At 44.7% G+C, this 15904-nt stretch overlaps 1 protein-coding gene across 1 annotated transcript in view; it reads right to left on the reverse strand.

Annotated features, from left to right (window-relative positions):
- GMDS (GDP-mannose 4,6-dehydratase) overlaps nucleotides 1–11458 on the reverse strand; it is a 435214-nt gene extending 423756 nt beyond the window's left edge. Inside the window, 3 exon segments of the mRNA XM_075705676.1 lie at nucleotides 10645–10741; nucleotides 11401–11440; nucleotides 11443–11458. Of these exon segments, the coding sequence (XP_075561791.1) occupies nucleotides 10645–10741; nucleotides 11401–11440; nucleotides 11443–11458 (153 nt within the window).
- Between the last annotated feature and the right edge of the window lie 4446 nt (nucleotides 11459–15904).

Consider the following 15904-nt stretch of genomic DNA (forward strand, 5'->3'; position numbering starts at 1 on the left):
GTTGGAAGCATGGTTTAATGTCAGTAACAGTACACATGATAGAGAGCAACGTAAGACACATCACTGAGGCCAAGCAAGGTGGAAATCAAACACGCCAGTCATCCCTCAAACAGAAAGACTAGAGGGTCAGGGATGGAGAGGGCAGCAGTGACAACGTAGCTGCAGTGGTGTGCGGAGGGTGCTCAGGAGGCAGGTACTGATTTGGGCATACTGGTCCTCTTCAGATCAACTCCAAAGCAGTGTCACAGGAGCAGTACCTGTAAGCACTTAGTCCCCATTTCTTTAATTGCATATACACACATTTACTGCACAATATGCTCTCCTTACTAGAGGAAACAACACAAGTAATCAAATTCTGTCACCTTTGCTTATCCTGTAGAGTGCTTCAGATAAACTAAATGCTTCCTCACTGCAAGATGAAGTGCTACTCAGGGCAACACAAGCATAAGCCCCATCAGGCAGCCACCCTAAGCACCTTTCATAGTCAGCAGAGCAGATATGCATATAGCAAATACAGTTCACAGCGCCAGTCGTCTTATCCCAAGGTAGGCACCTCCATTTGCTCAAACAAGCCTGGGCTAGAGGGTTCTTGCTCACTGAAACAGCTGCCTAGACAATTTGCTCAGGTGTGGAAACAGTTAAGCAAGAAGGTTCCCACCTGAGATTACAGAATCCATCACCAGTAACATGGGCTCTTACAAAGGAAATGAAATGCCTTCAATTAATTAGTGAGAGTTCACCATCATATTCTGAAGTCACACCAAGTAATTCTGAGACAGTTAGCGATAGGACGAGAGGAAATGGGCTCAAGCTGCGCCAGGGAAGGTTTAGGTTGGATATTAGGAAAAATTTCTTCACGGAAAGGGTAGTCAAGCATGGAACAGGCTGCCCGGAGAGGTGGTGGAGTCACCATCCCTGGAAGTGTTCAAAAAACGGGTAGACGTGGCACTTTGGGACATGGTTTAGTCTAGTCTACCCTTGATTGGTTTAGTGTGGACTTGGTAGTGTAGGTTAATGGTTGGACTGGGTGACCTTAAAGGTCTTTTCCAACCTAAACAATTCTATGATTCTATGAGATAAACTCAACCTACTTAACCAGCGCCAAGACTAAGCTGTATGTCCACCACTGCAAGTACTAGTTACAACATTAACTGACGGGGAAGTTGTATATTTCAAATGCATGTGAACACTCATTTCCTGCTTTACGTGCCTTCATGTTAACTAGAAGTAACTTAAACCATCATTTTACAGTTCATTCAATTTATCAAAATACCAGCATTATTGCTTAGGGAATTTTAGTAGTTTTAAGGTTCTGTTTGTTTTCAATTTGCCAAGTCTGTGTTATACTTCCCTTTAATTGATCAAGACAACAGATAGATGCAAGATCCTGGGATATGATTAAAACAGAGAGTTTGTGTGCGACAAAGCTGAATTGCACTGCGGAAGGAATTAGCAGTCGGTATTTCCCCATCTGAATCACTTTCCAATTTTAAGAAAGTCTGATCTCTCACATTGTTTAAACAAGAAAAGCAATAGAGCATAATGATTTGAAATTCTTCCTACACTTCACAATCAAAAATCACAGCATAATAATGCATTTCCACAAAGGTGGTTTTTATAACATGACTAAATAGTGATCCAGCAAAACTGCAAGGGTATGAAAGTATAAAGATATTACCAACAGAAATGCAGCAAATGTCATTTTGGAGACAGTGAGTATTAAGACTCTTATTTCATTCCTGAATAACACAGAACTCCCAAATTAGAGAAAAAAATCCTCTTCTCATTTTAAAATGCAGACAAAGGACTGAAACAGTTGCATTATATATACAACTATAAAGGGCTGCAATAAGAGCATAGGAACATTTAATGCATATCAGGTGACCTTCAGAAGTTTAAGAAATCAAATACATGAAGCAAAACCGCACAGTTGTAAGTTTTCAGTCTTGGATCGGCTGCGAGTATGACTATTTCCCTAAAATGGGCTGGCAAGGACTTAAACTGAAGTTTAACTCTTAGTCTTTACGACTTCCTTGCCTTCACATCTTCAAGACTAATTCTCCAACTTTATTTCACCTTAAAAATAAAATGATGTATGCTACTGAGCCTGCAGACCTACAACCACAGAGCCCCTGCTACTGTTTAAAGGCCAGACAGATTCTGAAACTGCTTCCAGCATCACTGCAAACATTGATGGGAAAAAAACCCAACAACTTGTAAGCAAAGAGGCTGTGAAGTTCTGCTAGTATAGACCAGGCTTGGGCTTCAGCAGAACAACACTTGACCCGTAACAGCCAAATCAGCACCAGCAAAGAAGCTTCTGGGCTGTGTCTTCTTGAGCATTCCCATGGAACACATACCTCACAAAGCCACCTAGAAGACTGAAGAATATAATATTTTGCGTGCAGGTGTGAAGAGCTCTGTATCCCTTTTATACTATACATCTTGTAAGATTTTAATAGTATTTTAATTTCAGAAGCAAACAGCATGCTAAGTTTTGGCAGGAATACATTGACAGACTACTACTGTATGATCATGGGAAAGTTACACTGACATCAAAACCACAATTATTTAGTTGTATGAAATCCAATAAAGCATAGCCAGAAATTTCAGGATTTCAAAAATAAACCTGCTCCACAGTAATGTTTATGCTTTTAGAGAACGATATCAGTGCTAAAGAAGGCAAGGACACCAACCAGCAGCCAAAGATAGATTGGCTGTTCCTTATTTTTCTAAAAGAGAAATTACAATCAAGAGGAAGCTACAAGTCACCACCAGTATCACTGATGAAGCCAGCCATTGCTAATGCACCTGAAGAGATCCTGCAGGCATGAAAAAAATGTTAGGAAAAAAGCAAACAAACTAACCACACCCCATGACAGCATGCCTGCAATATGACAAGCAGCAGCCTAAATAGATGTTGTTTCCCAGTTCCAGAATAGCACCAACAGAAGTGTACAGGTAGGGACTACAGTAGCAGTCAGAAGGGACTGCAGCGTATCAAGCTAGAAACATAAAAATCAGAACCAGGGTACATATAGGAGCGGTCAGGAGTATCCCCTGCCTGACTTCATGTTTTATTTCCTTATAGACATATATACAATTCTACATGCCTTGGGAAAGGCTTATTTCCATTCATAAAACAGTAAATATGTTCAAGCTACTTCTGGCGTAGGCTCAGACAATATAGGATACAAGTAAGAGAACTGTCTACTCTTTTCAAGTTGCTACATATTTTCTGATTGCAGGATGGCACAGCAGTTTGGGTGGTTTAAGGCTTCCATTGCAGTATGGTGACATGCTACTCAAAGTGCCTATGAACACACAAGAACAGTTACAGTAGACCTGCCAGCATATCTATTACTACATGCTTCAGCACTACCCTGGAAGGTGGAGCTTTAGAGATTCATATGTGATATACCTAACACATTCAAAGAACATAATCACCTCGGGAATTTGGAAGAGGAAAAAAGCCAAGAGGCACATATTCAATAGCTATGCAGGTGTCAGATATGCAGCAGAGACAACGTAGCTGCTCATTACAGCAAAAGCACTCAACTAGACATTCAACATGGCAAATTTTTCCCTTCTGCATTAGATTTCACCATAGGCTGTAGGAATTCTCCTTTAAGAAGAATTTCCAAGCAGCAATAAATGGGTCAAATGACAGCTGAAGAAAAGCCCTGCAGAAACCCTTCATAAAATTTGACTGTATCTTACTATACTTAATAGTCAGATTTTTCCAGAGCAAGCATATTTTCTTCCTGTTATTTCAAAGGTGTTCAAGCACAGCAAATACAGCACAAGCTAGTTTATCTACTTGGAAACTCTGTAAAAAGCCAAGATCTGTGGCATCCCACACCCAGGGCAAGTACATTTTTGTGGCTGACATACCTGTTGCATCACTGTACTTAGCTGAGCGTCACAACAAAGGTGTTGTGATACTGTCAACTTTAACTGACCAGTTTGGCCACACAATGCAAGCTGTACCATTATTCAATACAACAGAGTTGTCTCAGGGTACAGTATCAAAAGCTCTTCAATGGTACTTATCACTGAACTAACTGCAACCAGATCATGAAGTCAAGGGACATATCCTTGGACTTAATTTGTTCACTGTCAGATGACATTTTAGTTAAAGCTAAATTCATGTTTCCCATTTAAAAAAAAAAAGACTTTAAGAAGAAATACTTTTGAAGAAGGAAGCCTGCCTTAGGTATACTACTTGTGTGTATTTGTGAATAAATGTTGCAAGTTTTTCTCTTCATTTACATTGCATATGAGGAAGTTCAGTTGCTTAATGACACATGTAAAAAGCACAGGTGACAACAGATAAGCTAGTTTACATCAACTTGTTTGGCAGGCTTTACAAAAGCTTCATTATGGATTTAGGTTGTAAAGTCTGTGCACACTATAGAAATGGAACAAGCTACAGGGACTTTTCAGTAATAGTTAGAAGAGACTGGAGAGAATTCCACTCTTCCACCTCACCTCCTATAGCTTTGCTTAAATGAAAATTTTGGACATAACTGCATCCCCTAGTTCATATACATATGACCCAAAGGAATTCCTTAGCTGAGGTCCTGAAAAAACAATCAATGAATTCATAGGAAAGAAGCAGGAGGTGACAAAAATATTAAAAAGTATTTTATTTTGCTCGTTTGGCTAAAAAGCAACCCAAGTAGCAAGAAGAGATTTAGAGGAAGAAAGAGCACACACCTGAGAGAGGAAATTAGACATCTACCACACTGCTGACTTGCTCTTGTGTCATCGTTCGCCTAGTGCTTCAAGGAAACCATGCTTTCCAAAATAAGCCCGAGTTGTGCTGCAACAGTGTAGGAGGAGAAGCAGAGCTGACAATTTTGTAAGAGCAGATACTTAATCAGGACTCTACACCAGACCCAAAAGTCTGAAGAAGCTGGGATAAAATTGCTAGAAACTGTCAAGAGAGAGAAAGTACTTCCTGCCTCCCAGACTAAATGAAAGCATAGGTAAGTACAAAAAAAATGAGTCTCAGCACTCCTCAGAGAAATAGGGTGTGGGCAACAGGAAGTGCTACTAGGATGAATACCAGTATCACAACTGCACTGAAAAACCTTTTATTCAGCTTCCTTGCGTTACAGGAGTCAGAGTGGTAACCTTCGATGTGTTCTTCACGCAGGCCATCAGCAGGTTTAAGTACTCCATTTTCCTTGTCCTTCTGCATAGCTATCTATTTTCTAAGAAACTGACTCCCTTGTGCAGAAAGCTCAACAGCCAAAAGGATCTGAAAGAGACAATCAGAGGAGAAAGAGAGACCAAAACTTAGTGGGAGAGGATGAAGTCACAGGAAAGGTTTTCACAGGAGTTCTCTCTTCAGTCTGGATTGGCTGTAGGTACATGGAGAAGAGGGTGCTGCAATTCTTTAAAAACTTAGGAAATAATGAAATACATGTTCTGCCTACACTGACAGTCACCAATCTCCATTAAATTAAAATTCCAACAAACCAAAAAAACCCCAAGGCTAAGCAAGTAGCATACTGCTGGCAATGGGATATTCTGCTCTCCTTGTCAGTCTGGGCAGCAGTAGCAATAACCCCCAATGGCTTAGAAATTTTCATGAGAAATGTTGCTTGGAGGAAGTCAGCTTCCCAAACCCAAATTTAGTACCATGCTTCTACCCATTCCATATCTTAGCATTGTTAACATGAACTATATAATTTTATTTTTCCTAGAACATTCTCAGTATTTTATCTATTTTCACAGCAGTATATTTTCACATGACAGTACCTTATAATTCACTTGCCGTTCACAATGTTTTTCAATCCACATCCTGTACATATCCTGTTCAAACACAAGAAATCAGATTGCCTGCACTGGTCCTTGAGATAATACCTGCTAGCTAAGCCAGGCTACCAGAACTTCCCTCTCCAGTAAGCAACTAGAGAACAGGCTTCACTGGCAGTCACAAACACTGAGCAAAGCTGTGCAGAGATGGAAAGAAAAAAAAAGGAAGTTAATACATCAAGACACACATGAACTAATCCTGTATCAGCCATACTTTTTATCATTAATATCTTCTAGTTCACTTATGTTCAAACACCACCACTAACTGCACTATTCTGAAAGGCAATGGAATACAGCTGGGCTCCTCCAGGCAGGCACAGAGAACAGCCAGTGTCCTGGACCCCCAGTTCTTGGAGAAGACAAAAGCCCCAGCAGTCTGCACATATTGTTGTAGAGTACGAAACACATGTGAAAGAGTAAAGCATTGGACCACATACTTATAGATTACTTTGGTAAGAGGTCAATGCATTAGCTGAATTAGGCTACCTGATAACCCTCCCTTCAAGGGGGGAGCCAAGACAATAAAAATTCAGGCGCCTTTCTAAAAATAGGACCTCTGTTTTCAGATAATATTCTAGTCTCACATTTCAGTATTTGTTATACTACTTTTCAATAAAATACCTTTTCTCAAGAGTTTTGGATGAAACTTGATAGCAACTCTTAATTTTATTCTATACAGGGAAAGACCTAGAATTATATTTTAGGCCAGCTTGGGTTTCATGTCACAGCCACTATTCATTTGCTGCAGAGTTTTCAACAAGCTGCTTATGCCATCTTGTCACAAATTGCAGGTGTTCAACTTCTGAGACTGTGGAAGAGTCACAGAATCATACAAGTTTATGTATACTCTGGACCTCTGTGGATCACCCAGTCCAAGATCTCTGCTCAAGCCAGGGTCAACTAAAGCAGGTTGCTCAGGGCCATGTCCCGTTCGGTTTTGCATACCTCCACAGGTATTCAAACAGACACTCCACAACTTCTCTGTGCAGTCTGTTCTAGTGCTTGACGACCCTCGTCATTTAAACCAAAACAACCCAAAAAACCCAAGCAACACACATCCTCTCAAGTTTAAATGAAGTTCCTTATATTTCAGTTTGTGCCCAAATTAGTGTTCCTACATCTCTGCATCCTCAAACTAAGATAAGGATGTTCAACACATCTGAAATCCTCACTCAGGACAACTCTGGGCTACTCAGAGACAGCAACTGAAAAAGACTACCCAGTTTCAACCAAGACAGTATTTGTTTAAATGAAAAAGCAGCAATACTACTATTTAGCTTTAACCAGTTTCAGCAAAAACTATCCTCCTACTTCTATGCAGAAAAGCAATCCTTTGGATTTTATCCTTCACCTGGCAAACCAATGCCTTCTCTCTGGTACAACAGGCTATAGCATTTCCCTATATCTGCCTTCCAGGTACACACACACTCCACAGTGACAGAGATTCCCACCTCACCATTTGATCACAATACTTAAAAAAGCAGCTTTTTAGAATAGTTGTTTAACTGTTTCATTTACAACTCTCCTCCAAGAAACAAAGTTCTTTTAGCCACAGAGTATCGAAGAGTTTTATAGTCACACTCCATACCAGCTATTCACTACTTTTTTTTTTTTTTTAAGTACTAAGCAATGAGTCATGTTATCTTATTACTGGTAGTTTGCCCCACAGAGCGTGCCTTGCTTGGTTTCATTCTCAACAGCCAGATTTAAAAAACAACAACTTAACCTCAATTCACAACAGCAAATCTTGCTTTCTCGGTATCTTTTCCCCCCCTCTCTATACAGTTAGCCTTTCTCAAACTATGAACTGTAACACCTGCATAAAACTTGCAGTATACATGTAGAGGGGCTTGGTGTGTTACAGGAATAGCAAAGGCTGTAAGCAAAGGATTGAACTTCTGATACCAGGAAGACAAAGGCAGACCCCATATTCTACTTACATCAACCAATTGAGGAGAATGTTCTTGCATTTCTGCATGCACACTCACTCATCAGTTGTATTTACACTATCTTAGCATGTGGTTGAAACTTCTGAGGCTGCTACCTTAACTTTTGCCAAATGGCAGCTGAATTTGACAGAGCTGCAGGCAAGGGAGCAGAAGCTGGTGCTAGTAGTGCTGCTGTAAGAGCTCTCAAGGCAGAAACGCAACCGCTTTCTTCATCTACAATAGCCTCTGGCCATGCATTGACACTTGAGTTCTAGTGCATTGCTTCATTCAAAACTGAGCTTTATAAGTGCCTGTTGAATGATCTTGGTCTACAAACTCTTACCTTACTGTCTCTCCAAGTAAAGCAGGACAGCACAAGACAGACATCATTCACTGCTCAGAATCCAGTGACTGAGGGGGAAGAGTAGAAACATCAACATATAACCTCATAGTTAGACTCAGCCAGAGTATTTCTTGGTATTTCTCCAGGAAGTCAAATATCTAAATACTCTTACAAGCATCAGCATACAGAAAGACAATCAGACTGATTGCAGTGCAATCAGACTTTCCCAAAAGATATTCAAATGCAACTTTAACTGACATTTAGTCACAGTGCCTAGAGAAAATAGTGCTGTCACAAAGTACTGCTTTAGTAGCTTCCCCAAATAAGAGACAGACATATCTGCATATCTAGAATTACATTTGTTAGTTATACTCTTATTTGATTCAAAACTCCCATTTTTACAGAGTAATTCTTCAAGGTCTCAAAGTTTGATAAGTCCAGCACGCCTATTTTGCATTGTGAAAACACTCTTCCATTAAGAGTCAGATTCTAGTTTTGTAAAGAATATTTTCATTTTAATACACACAACAGGCCTGTTTCATTTGAAATACTTTTCCTTAAATGAAAAAAAAAAAGTGCTATGCATTACTCACAAGTAGCCTACCAGCAGACCAATACCTACACGACACTTCAGAAATGTGTTATCCATCCAACCACAGCAATTGCCTCACTCTGGAAGTTATTTTAGCAAAACAGTGAAGCATGGTTCATCCCACTGCTGTGGTGTAAGAAAGGAGATAAGGCAAATCTTAATACCGCAGAAGGAGCATACAACACCACTGGCTATTTACTTAGAGTCTCTTATCAGTAATGCAAGTGGTAGAATGATACTGATTTCACTCTAACCCCATGGGTAAATGCAGAATTTGTAGAGGTTCATTTGTCTGCTTTGATTTCAGAGAGACTAAGGTCCAGCCCTTGCAGCCAGAATGCCGTTTGAGTCCTGACTATACAATTACAGAATTTGTTTTCTTTTGTGGCTTCACCATGCATATTGCAAACTCCTTCTGTTATTTGGTCAAAGGTCACAAAATCACCTTCCTATCAGTAACACATTCACACTTGCAGACACCTGTCCTTTTAACATTTTGTACCTAGAAGAGAAGCAAGCCACGTAAACTGGTTTTGTTGACTGGTGCAGTAAGCTGGCACACGGCACAAGCCTCCAGTCACTCACTATACAGAAGAACTTATGCAGACAGACCACCCTCTTCTGGCATCTTGTAAAGTCTTATGAATCCCATTATAAGTCCATAAATCAGAAGTTACAGCTGTGCCGTATCTCCATGGTATACTTCAGTTAAAAGCTGCATCATCAGTCAATTGCCCCATTGTCAAAATATAGCCCTACCTGAGCTCAACTCTTTCTCCATCATAGCAGAAACAAAATCCCATCTTTTGTCAGTGGAAAAGACAGACAATCCAAGTGCTTACTGCTATACAGAAGTTCTGAAAAATAAAATGAGTTGTCTGATTTCAACACTATGATTAAGCACACTTGCTCAACTCAGGAAGGGCCACAACAGTTCAAGCAGCACCTCGCTTGGCCCAAGAATACCTCTAAAGACAAAAGCACAACTCTGCATTTGCCTAAAATTGTCAAGGCCCAGTTAGCTCAATACTTCTCTCCCACCTACCCTTCTTCCAGGAACAAGACACTATGGGGCCTTAGTTCAGCAAATGTTGTCAGAGTACACTGGCCACATGCAAACAAAAGCAGGTTCCTTATACAATGCAACTGTGCCAACCGGCTTTTAAAAGAAATTTGCTGTAGCAGAAGGGGCTCAGTTTAAATAAGGAGAGTTTACCATCCAATTCTGTTCTATGCCTTCCTCAGTCTGAAGGAATCCAAGCCTTTACCTCCCACCTTGAAAGGGCACCAGTTCCAAGGAAGAACGTGAAACAAACCAACTCTCTTTAGCCCAGTAGTTAAAGTAACTACCTGGGAAAGACAAAGCCTGAGCTCCAGCTTCCACTTTAGCATATTTGTACATTTTACACATGATAATTAAGTTTAAAAATAGATGGCACTAGGACTTTCCCCCAGGAGGTGGGACATGCAAATCTGTGTATTCTCAGATAAGAAACAGAATCCAGGTCTCCCATTTCTGGGTGAGTCCTGTCCAAATAAAACAAAAGCTATTGCGTAAAAATAAAGAAAGGGAGTGAAAGAGGGGCAAGGAACAAGTCCTACGGTGACTTTCTTTAAAGTTTATCTAAGAAAAGAGGGCTAAGGATTCCTAGTGGCAGATCTCAAAATGATGGAGGACTACAGGGCCCCAAAAGAGGCCACCCTCAGCATAAAACTTCCATCCTAAGCCAAGAGTTGGTACAGTCTTGTCACTAAGGCACCCAACCCTACTGGCTAACTTTCAGGTATCCCAGGCCTTTAGCTCTGGTTCTCCACACGTTCCAATGCTAAACAGTATGCCTGACAAAGGTTATATTAAGATGGAAGAGCTGCTTTGAAAATTGAGAAAAATAACACAGAGAACACAGTTCTGAAAGAATCAGGCAGGGTGTTGTAGCTACAGGCCTCTAACTTACTATCTTTGATGAAGAGAAACATAGTCCTGTCAACAAACGGGAAGACTGTTCACACAGCACCAGAGTAGTCCTTGGGAAAGTTCTGACTGTGCTCTTGCTAAAAATAAACATCAAGCAGAAGTGTTAGCACACACAAATTATTAGTTTTTCCTCTTCTCAGACATAGTTATATCTCCTTGTCAGACAGCCACTTAGAGGGGTTTCCTCAGCCCACTATTGGCAGATATCTGCTAACCCACGGGAAGAGTGCACACCAAAAAGTGTTGTAAGAATACACAAGAACAGACATAATGAGGTAAAACACGAACAGCAGGTCAATGTTAAAGCATAGCGCAGGTTCTCTTGGATAACAAATGAAAGCTGCTACGACACTATATTGTCTCTGGATTTACTCCCTCACAAAAGGTCAGGTGGCTCTTCTACTATGGAAAAAAAGAGCATTTACTAACGGTGTCTGAGTGAAAAAGCAACACGTTTGTTTTGATATGTACTTTTCCACAATGCTCGTGGCCTTCTCAACAATCCACACTAGCACCTCACAAGTGGATCCGCAAGCAAACCAGGACAAGTCACAGTCAAAGGGGAAGAAGTTCTTCCATGTACAAAGCCATCACTGATTAAATACAAGCCATAAAGGAAAAAAGCTGTTCTACTGGGATTCTAAGATGAGCATCAATGCTTACTATACAACATTACCTATTTAACAGGTTATACACAGAAGATAGATACATCCTCGGAGCAGAAGTCATTCAGCACATTCCAAGAGATAAGCAATGTGCAAGCAGAGCAGTTTTTTCCAGGCAGTGGGCAACATCTATGTTGCAAATAAGGTGTTCCTCAAATATGACTAAGCATGTCCAGGACAGCTTTCATTTAGCACCCACTTGCCAGCGAAGATGCAATGATGCAGACCACTGTACGGACAAACAATCCAACCAATATCCAAGCTGCCCGTTGGGAGCGTAGCAGCAAAAGCTACAAACTGCGTACATCAACACTCCTGCAGGTCTCACCAGGTTAAAACTCACCACCGGAACATCTTTTTTTCACAGTGCAGAAGTTGCTCCAAGGGGAACTGTGATTTTTCTTTCCACGCCACCTTTCTCCTGCACCTTCTGCTCAAAGCACCAGGACTCTGAGAACATCATTATCCCTATGAGTAATACAGCCAAAAAGATTGGAGACTGCAATGAACGCACGTGAATACAAAACAAGCGGCCTGGGGGAGATGTTTTTGTCATCCACTCGGGTCCGGATATAAAGCAGGTGCTGACTGTAAACGTGTGGCTGCCCGGTATGTGGAAGAGACGGGTGACAAAGAGCCCCTCTGAGTGACAAGCCTGCTCAGATCAAACCCGACTGCAGGCTGCCTCACACCTGCACTGGTACCCCTCTGCTGCCACCTCTGCCACTTCAGACCATCAAGATGAAGAGCCCCAACACTGGCTCCTTGTGCTGTCTTTTTCTAGGTGTGGCTCCTTTCCCATTGATGCTCACTTCACACCTCACCTCAGCACAGGTTTAGCCGATTTCTTAGGAATTCCTGGTAAAGGTTACTACAAGACAGTCCGAATCCGAGACATAAGCGTGATGCACCCCCCCCCTCGCACACACCCCTAGTGAAACACACTTCAAACCCCGAGGCAAACAAGCCCCAGCCGCTCGTGGGCGAGGCCAGAGAAGCCTTGTTACCTGGGGGCGGTCTGTCCGCCCGTGAGCCATGTGGGGGCTGTCAGAGGGAGCTTCCGCACGCCCCAGAGCCGGCGGCACGGATGGCGAGGGGTAGGGGGGCAGCCCCCCACCCCTTACAAGGTGCTTTAGGGGCTGGGAACGCACCCGCGGGGACGTGCCCCCGGGGGGCCGCTGCCCGAAAAGGCGCCCGGCAGCCCCACGCCAAGCCCTCCGCCGCCAGCGCTGCCACGCACGGCCTCAGCCACGGCTGCCATCGGGCGCCTCACGGCGGGACTCCCGCCCCCCGCCGCCGGGAGCCCCGGCCCCCCGCCCGGGGAAAGCCCGGCAACGAGGGGAGCCCCCAGCGTTACCTGCCCGGTGATGCCGGTGATGAGAGCCACCTTCCTGCCGTTCATCTCTTCGCCATCGCCTCCCGCTACCGCGGCGCAGGCACACGCGTCCTCCGCCGCCGGCTGTGCCATCCTCCCGCCGGCGGCGGGCGCGGCCCAGGTGCGGCGATAGCCCAGGTGCGGCGATAGCCCGGGGCGGGGGGGCGGTGAAGGGAGGCGCGGCCGCCGGCTCACGGCGCTGGGGGCGGGCACGGAGGAGAGGCCGCCTGCCGCCCCAAGCGCGGCTCGCACATGGGCTGCTGCCACCAGCCGGGAACTACCCCTGCTGCTCCAGCCGCCGCCGCCGCGGCATTTCCGCGCTCGCTGCCCGCCGCCCTCCCGCCCCGCCCCGCGGCGGCCGCAGGTGCAGCCCCGCCGCCGCCGCCGGCCCGGCCCCCGCGCAGGCGCGCAGCCGCCAGTCGGCCCGGCCCGGCGCTCCGCGTTAGCCGCCCCTCCCCGCCTCTCGCCCCGCCCCGCTCGGCCCCGCAGCCAATCAGAAGCCCCGGCACTTCCTTAAAGGGACAGGAGACGCGGCTGGCCGCCCGGCATCGTCGGCGCGCCGCGGTCGAAAGCGAGCGCGGTGATTGGTTGAGAGCGGGCAGTGGAGGGGCGTGGCCTGTGCCGCCGCGGAGGAGCGGAGCCCCCGGCTTCCGGACCGCGTGTCGGGGAGGAGGGTGCGGCGCCGGCGCCACGTGAGAAGAGCGGAGCCGGCCGCGGACCCGGCGGCACGGAGCGCGCAGCGCCCCCTGCGGCTTGGAGGAGCGGGCGGCGGCGCGGGAGTCGCAGAGTAGTGCGAGTGAAGGGGCCCGGCGGCCCCCGCAGCCCCTGGGCCCGTCGCCGCACTGCCGGCCCCGCCGGCCACCCCCGGGGCCCACCGGCTGTCTTCGACATCGGAGAGCAAACCCGGGAGTGCCGGAGCCGCGGCGGGCAGCTCCAGATCGAAATCGCTCCCTACGAGGCACGGGATCCTCCAGCCGCCAGGGAGGCAAGGCTGCGGAGAGCTGGGCCTCCTGGGCTTTCCTGCTTGTGGCAATACCGTTTATAAATGACCCAAAGGTCTTTTGGAAAAGGGATTTGTAATAAGTATTTCCTCTCCTGATGAAACACTGAATCGGCGCCCTCTTTTACTGAGGCAGCATGTCGCTGTGTCTATGAGGAAGAAGGGGCCTGCCCATGTTTTACTGTTAATCCCTGAAGGCTGTCACACCAGCTTCCTCATTGTATGCTTGGATGGTGGGACCTCTGCATATGCAGATGATCGTACTGCTATACTTTTACTATTATTATGGCTTATTACCACGCCTGGTCAAAAATTACTCAGTGTAATTGAAAGCTCATGATATATTAAAAAAAAAAAAAAAAAAAAATGCGGAGCCTGGGAGCATACTGCCTTTCAAGTGGAAGTATACTCTGAAATCCTGAATGCTTTTTTGCATGCTGCTCCTCATGCTCTAAGTTTAAATCCCCTTATTGCAGCCTGCTAGTCTGTGATGGAATGGAGAAACCGTATTATGTCACAGTTACTCAGTTGCAAGACACCATCCCAGTCATAGCATTTCTGCACCTTGTTTCCGAAGCCTTTTCCCAGGCATATGCAGTTTTATAAAGTCAGCAACGTGGCTACTACTTCTGCAAACTGATTTCATTTCACTAGTGATTGTTGTATGGGTGTGCAATCTCAGATTCGAAAGAGGAGGAACACCAGAAATAATGAGTGCCACCCTCTCAGTTTTAAAATGACACTGGAGACATAAAAAGACATAAAATTCTGAAAGTTTCAGGACTCCATACAAAATAAGGCACAAAACTTACTTTTATTTAAAAACTTGGGATTAGTGGTTAGAGGGTGTTAGGAGCAAGTTTTCTTTATTTACTTATTTATATAGATCATTCCCTCTTCTGCTAGATCAGAGCTGCATAAAGCAATGCCTAAGCTACAACATTAAAAATTGTCCTTTGTGTGGCCAGATAAGCTTGTCATTTCTAGCTTTCGCTGGCAGTCCATTAAATGTACTCCAAAGCAAATCTTGTCTTCGTTCTGTGTTCTGCTCAAGAAAGTGGTGAGTAGGGCTGATAATGCAAGTCCTGAAGCTGGGCTAGAAGAAGAGCCCCCATCACTGGGGCCTCCATGTGCAGCTAAGAGGCTTTTTCTGGTCACTTTCTCTAAACAGAATTTGTCCTACCCCAGTTGTCCAATATCCCACAAGAACTATTTTTCAGATGTAGCACTTTCCTTGACTGTTATTCCCAAAAGCACTCCACCTGAGGGAGGAAACTGGTTCACACCTTTCGTAACTCGCTGGATTAATCAAGTACCTCTGTTGAATGACCACCTTGTCTTATGATTGTACTTTCAGGTGACAGGCACCTTGGACTCTTCCCCTGTTCAGAGCAATAGCTTTCCTTCCTACTCAGCATGTGCAGTCTGGAGTGATTCAGAACAAAAGACTCTGCAATCTGTGTCGCTTTTGCAAGGGGAGCGTCTCAGCCAGACTGTGCTGAGAACACTTTAGCAGGGTTCATACTTGTATTTTTGGTCAGTACTAATACTAGAAACAGGCAGATAAAGCCAGACAGGATGTAGCCCAGTTCAGGTTCCAGCTGACTGAAGCAAAAAGAAAAAAAGCCTTTAACTTGTTTAAATTTCTGTTCCATTTATAAGTCTGGCAGTGGTAGTTGCAGACACCATTAGCCAGCTACCATAATCCTGCTAGGTCTGCCCCTAGCATGCACTGGGGCACATTCCAGGTTTAATGCACAAAGACTGTTCTGTCACCAAAGTCTTCCAAAGTACATTTACAGAAAAGACTGAAGGCTCAATTGTGGCACAGGTACTAGATTTTACCTAAGTTGCGCTGGTGTTGACAGCAATTTATGACAGACTGCAGCTGAAAACTGGACCAGCAGCCCCCAGGGACCCCAGGATTCATATTCACTCCGAGCACTAGCCTGCGCTGATGTCTTCCTGCTGCCTCCAGCACCTGTACCATTGCATGTGCTGCCTAACTTAAAGCCATATCTGCCCACACCGTAACCACTTTTTCACGTGTCTGTGTGGACGTGGCTCTGGCCTCGAAAACTGGCAAGGCCCTCATGTGAAGAGGAGACAGCAGACTGGCACACATCTGCACCTCCAGCCCCCTTGAATCCCTGTGAGAGGAGATGTTTGGGTGAGCATGGGTGTCCACTGAAAGTTTTAT

The sequence above is a fragment of the Pelecanus crispus genome, chromosome 2 (assembly GCF_030463565.1).
Source record: "Pelecanus crispus isolate bPelCri1 chromosome 2, bPelCri1.pri, whole genome shotgun sequence".
Classification (NCBI taxonomy): domain Eukaryota; kingdom Metazoa; phylum Chordata; class Aves; order Pelecaniformes; family Pelecanidae; genus Pelecanus; species Pelecanus crispus.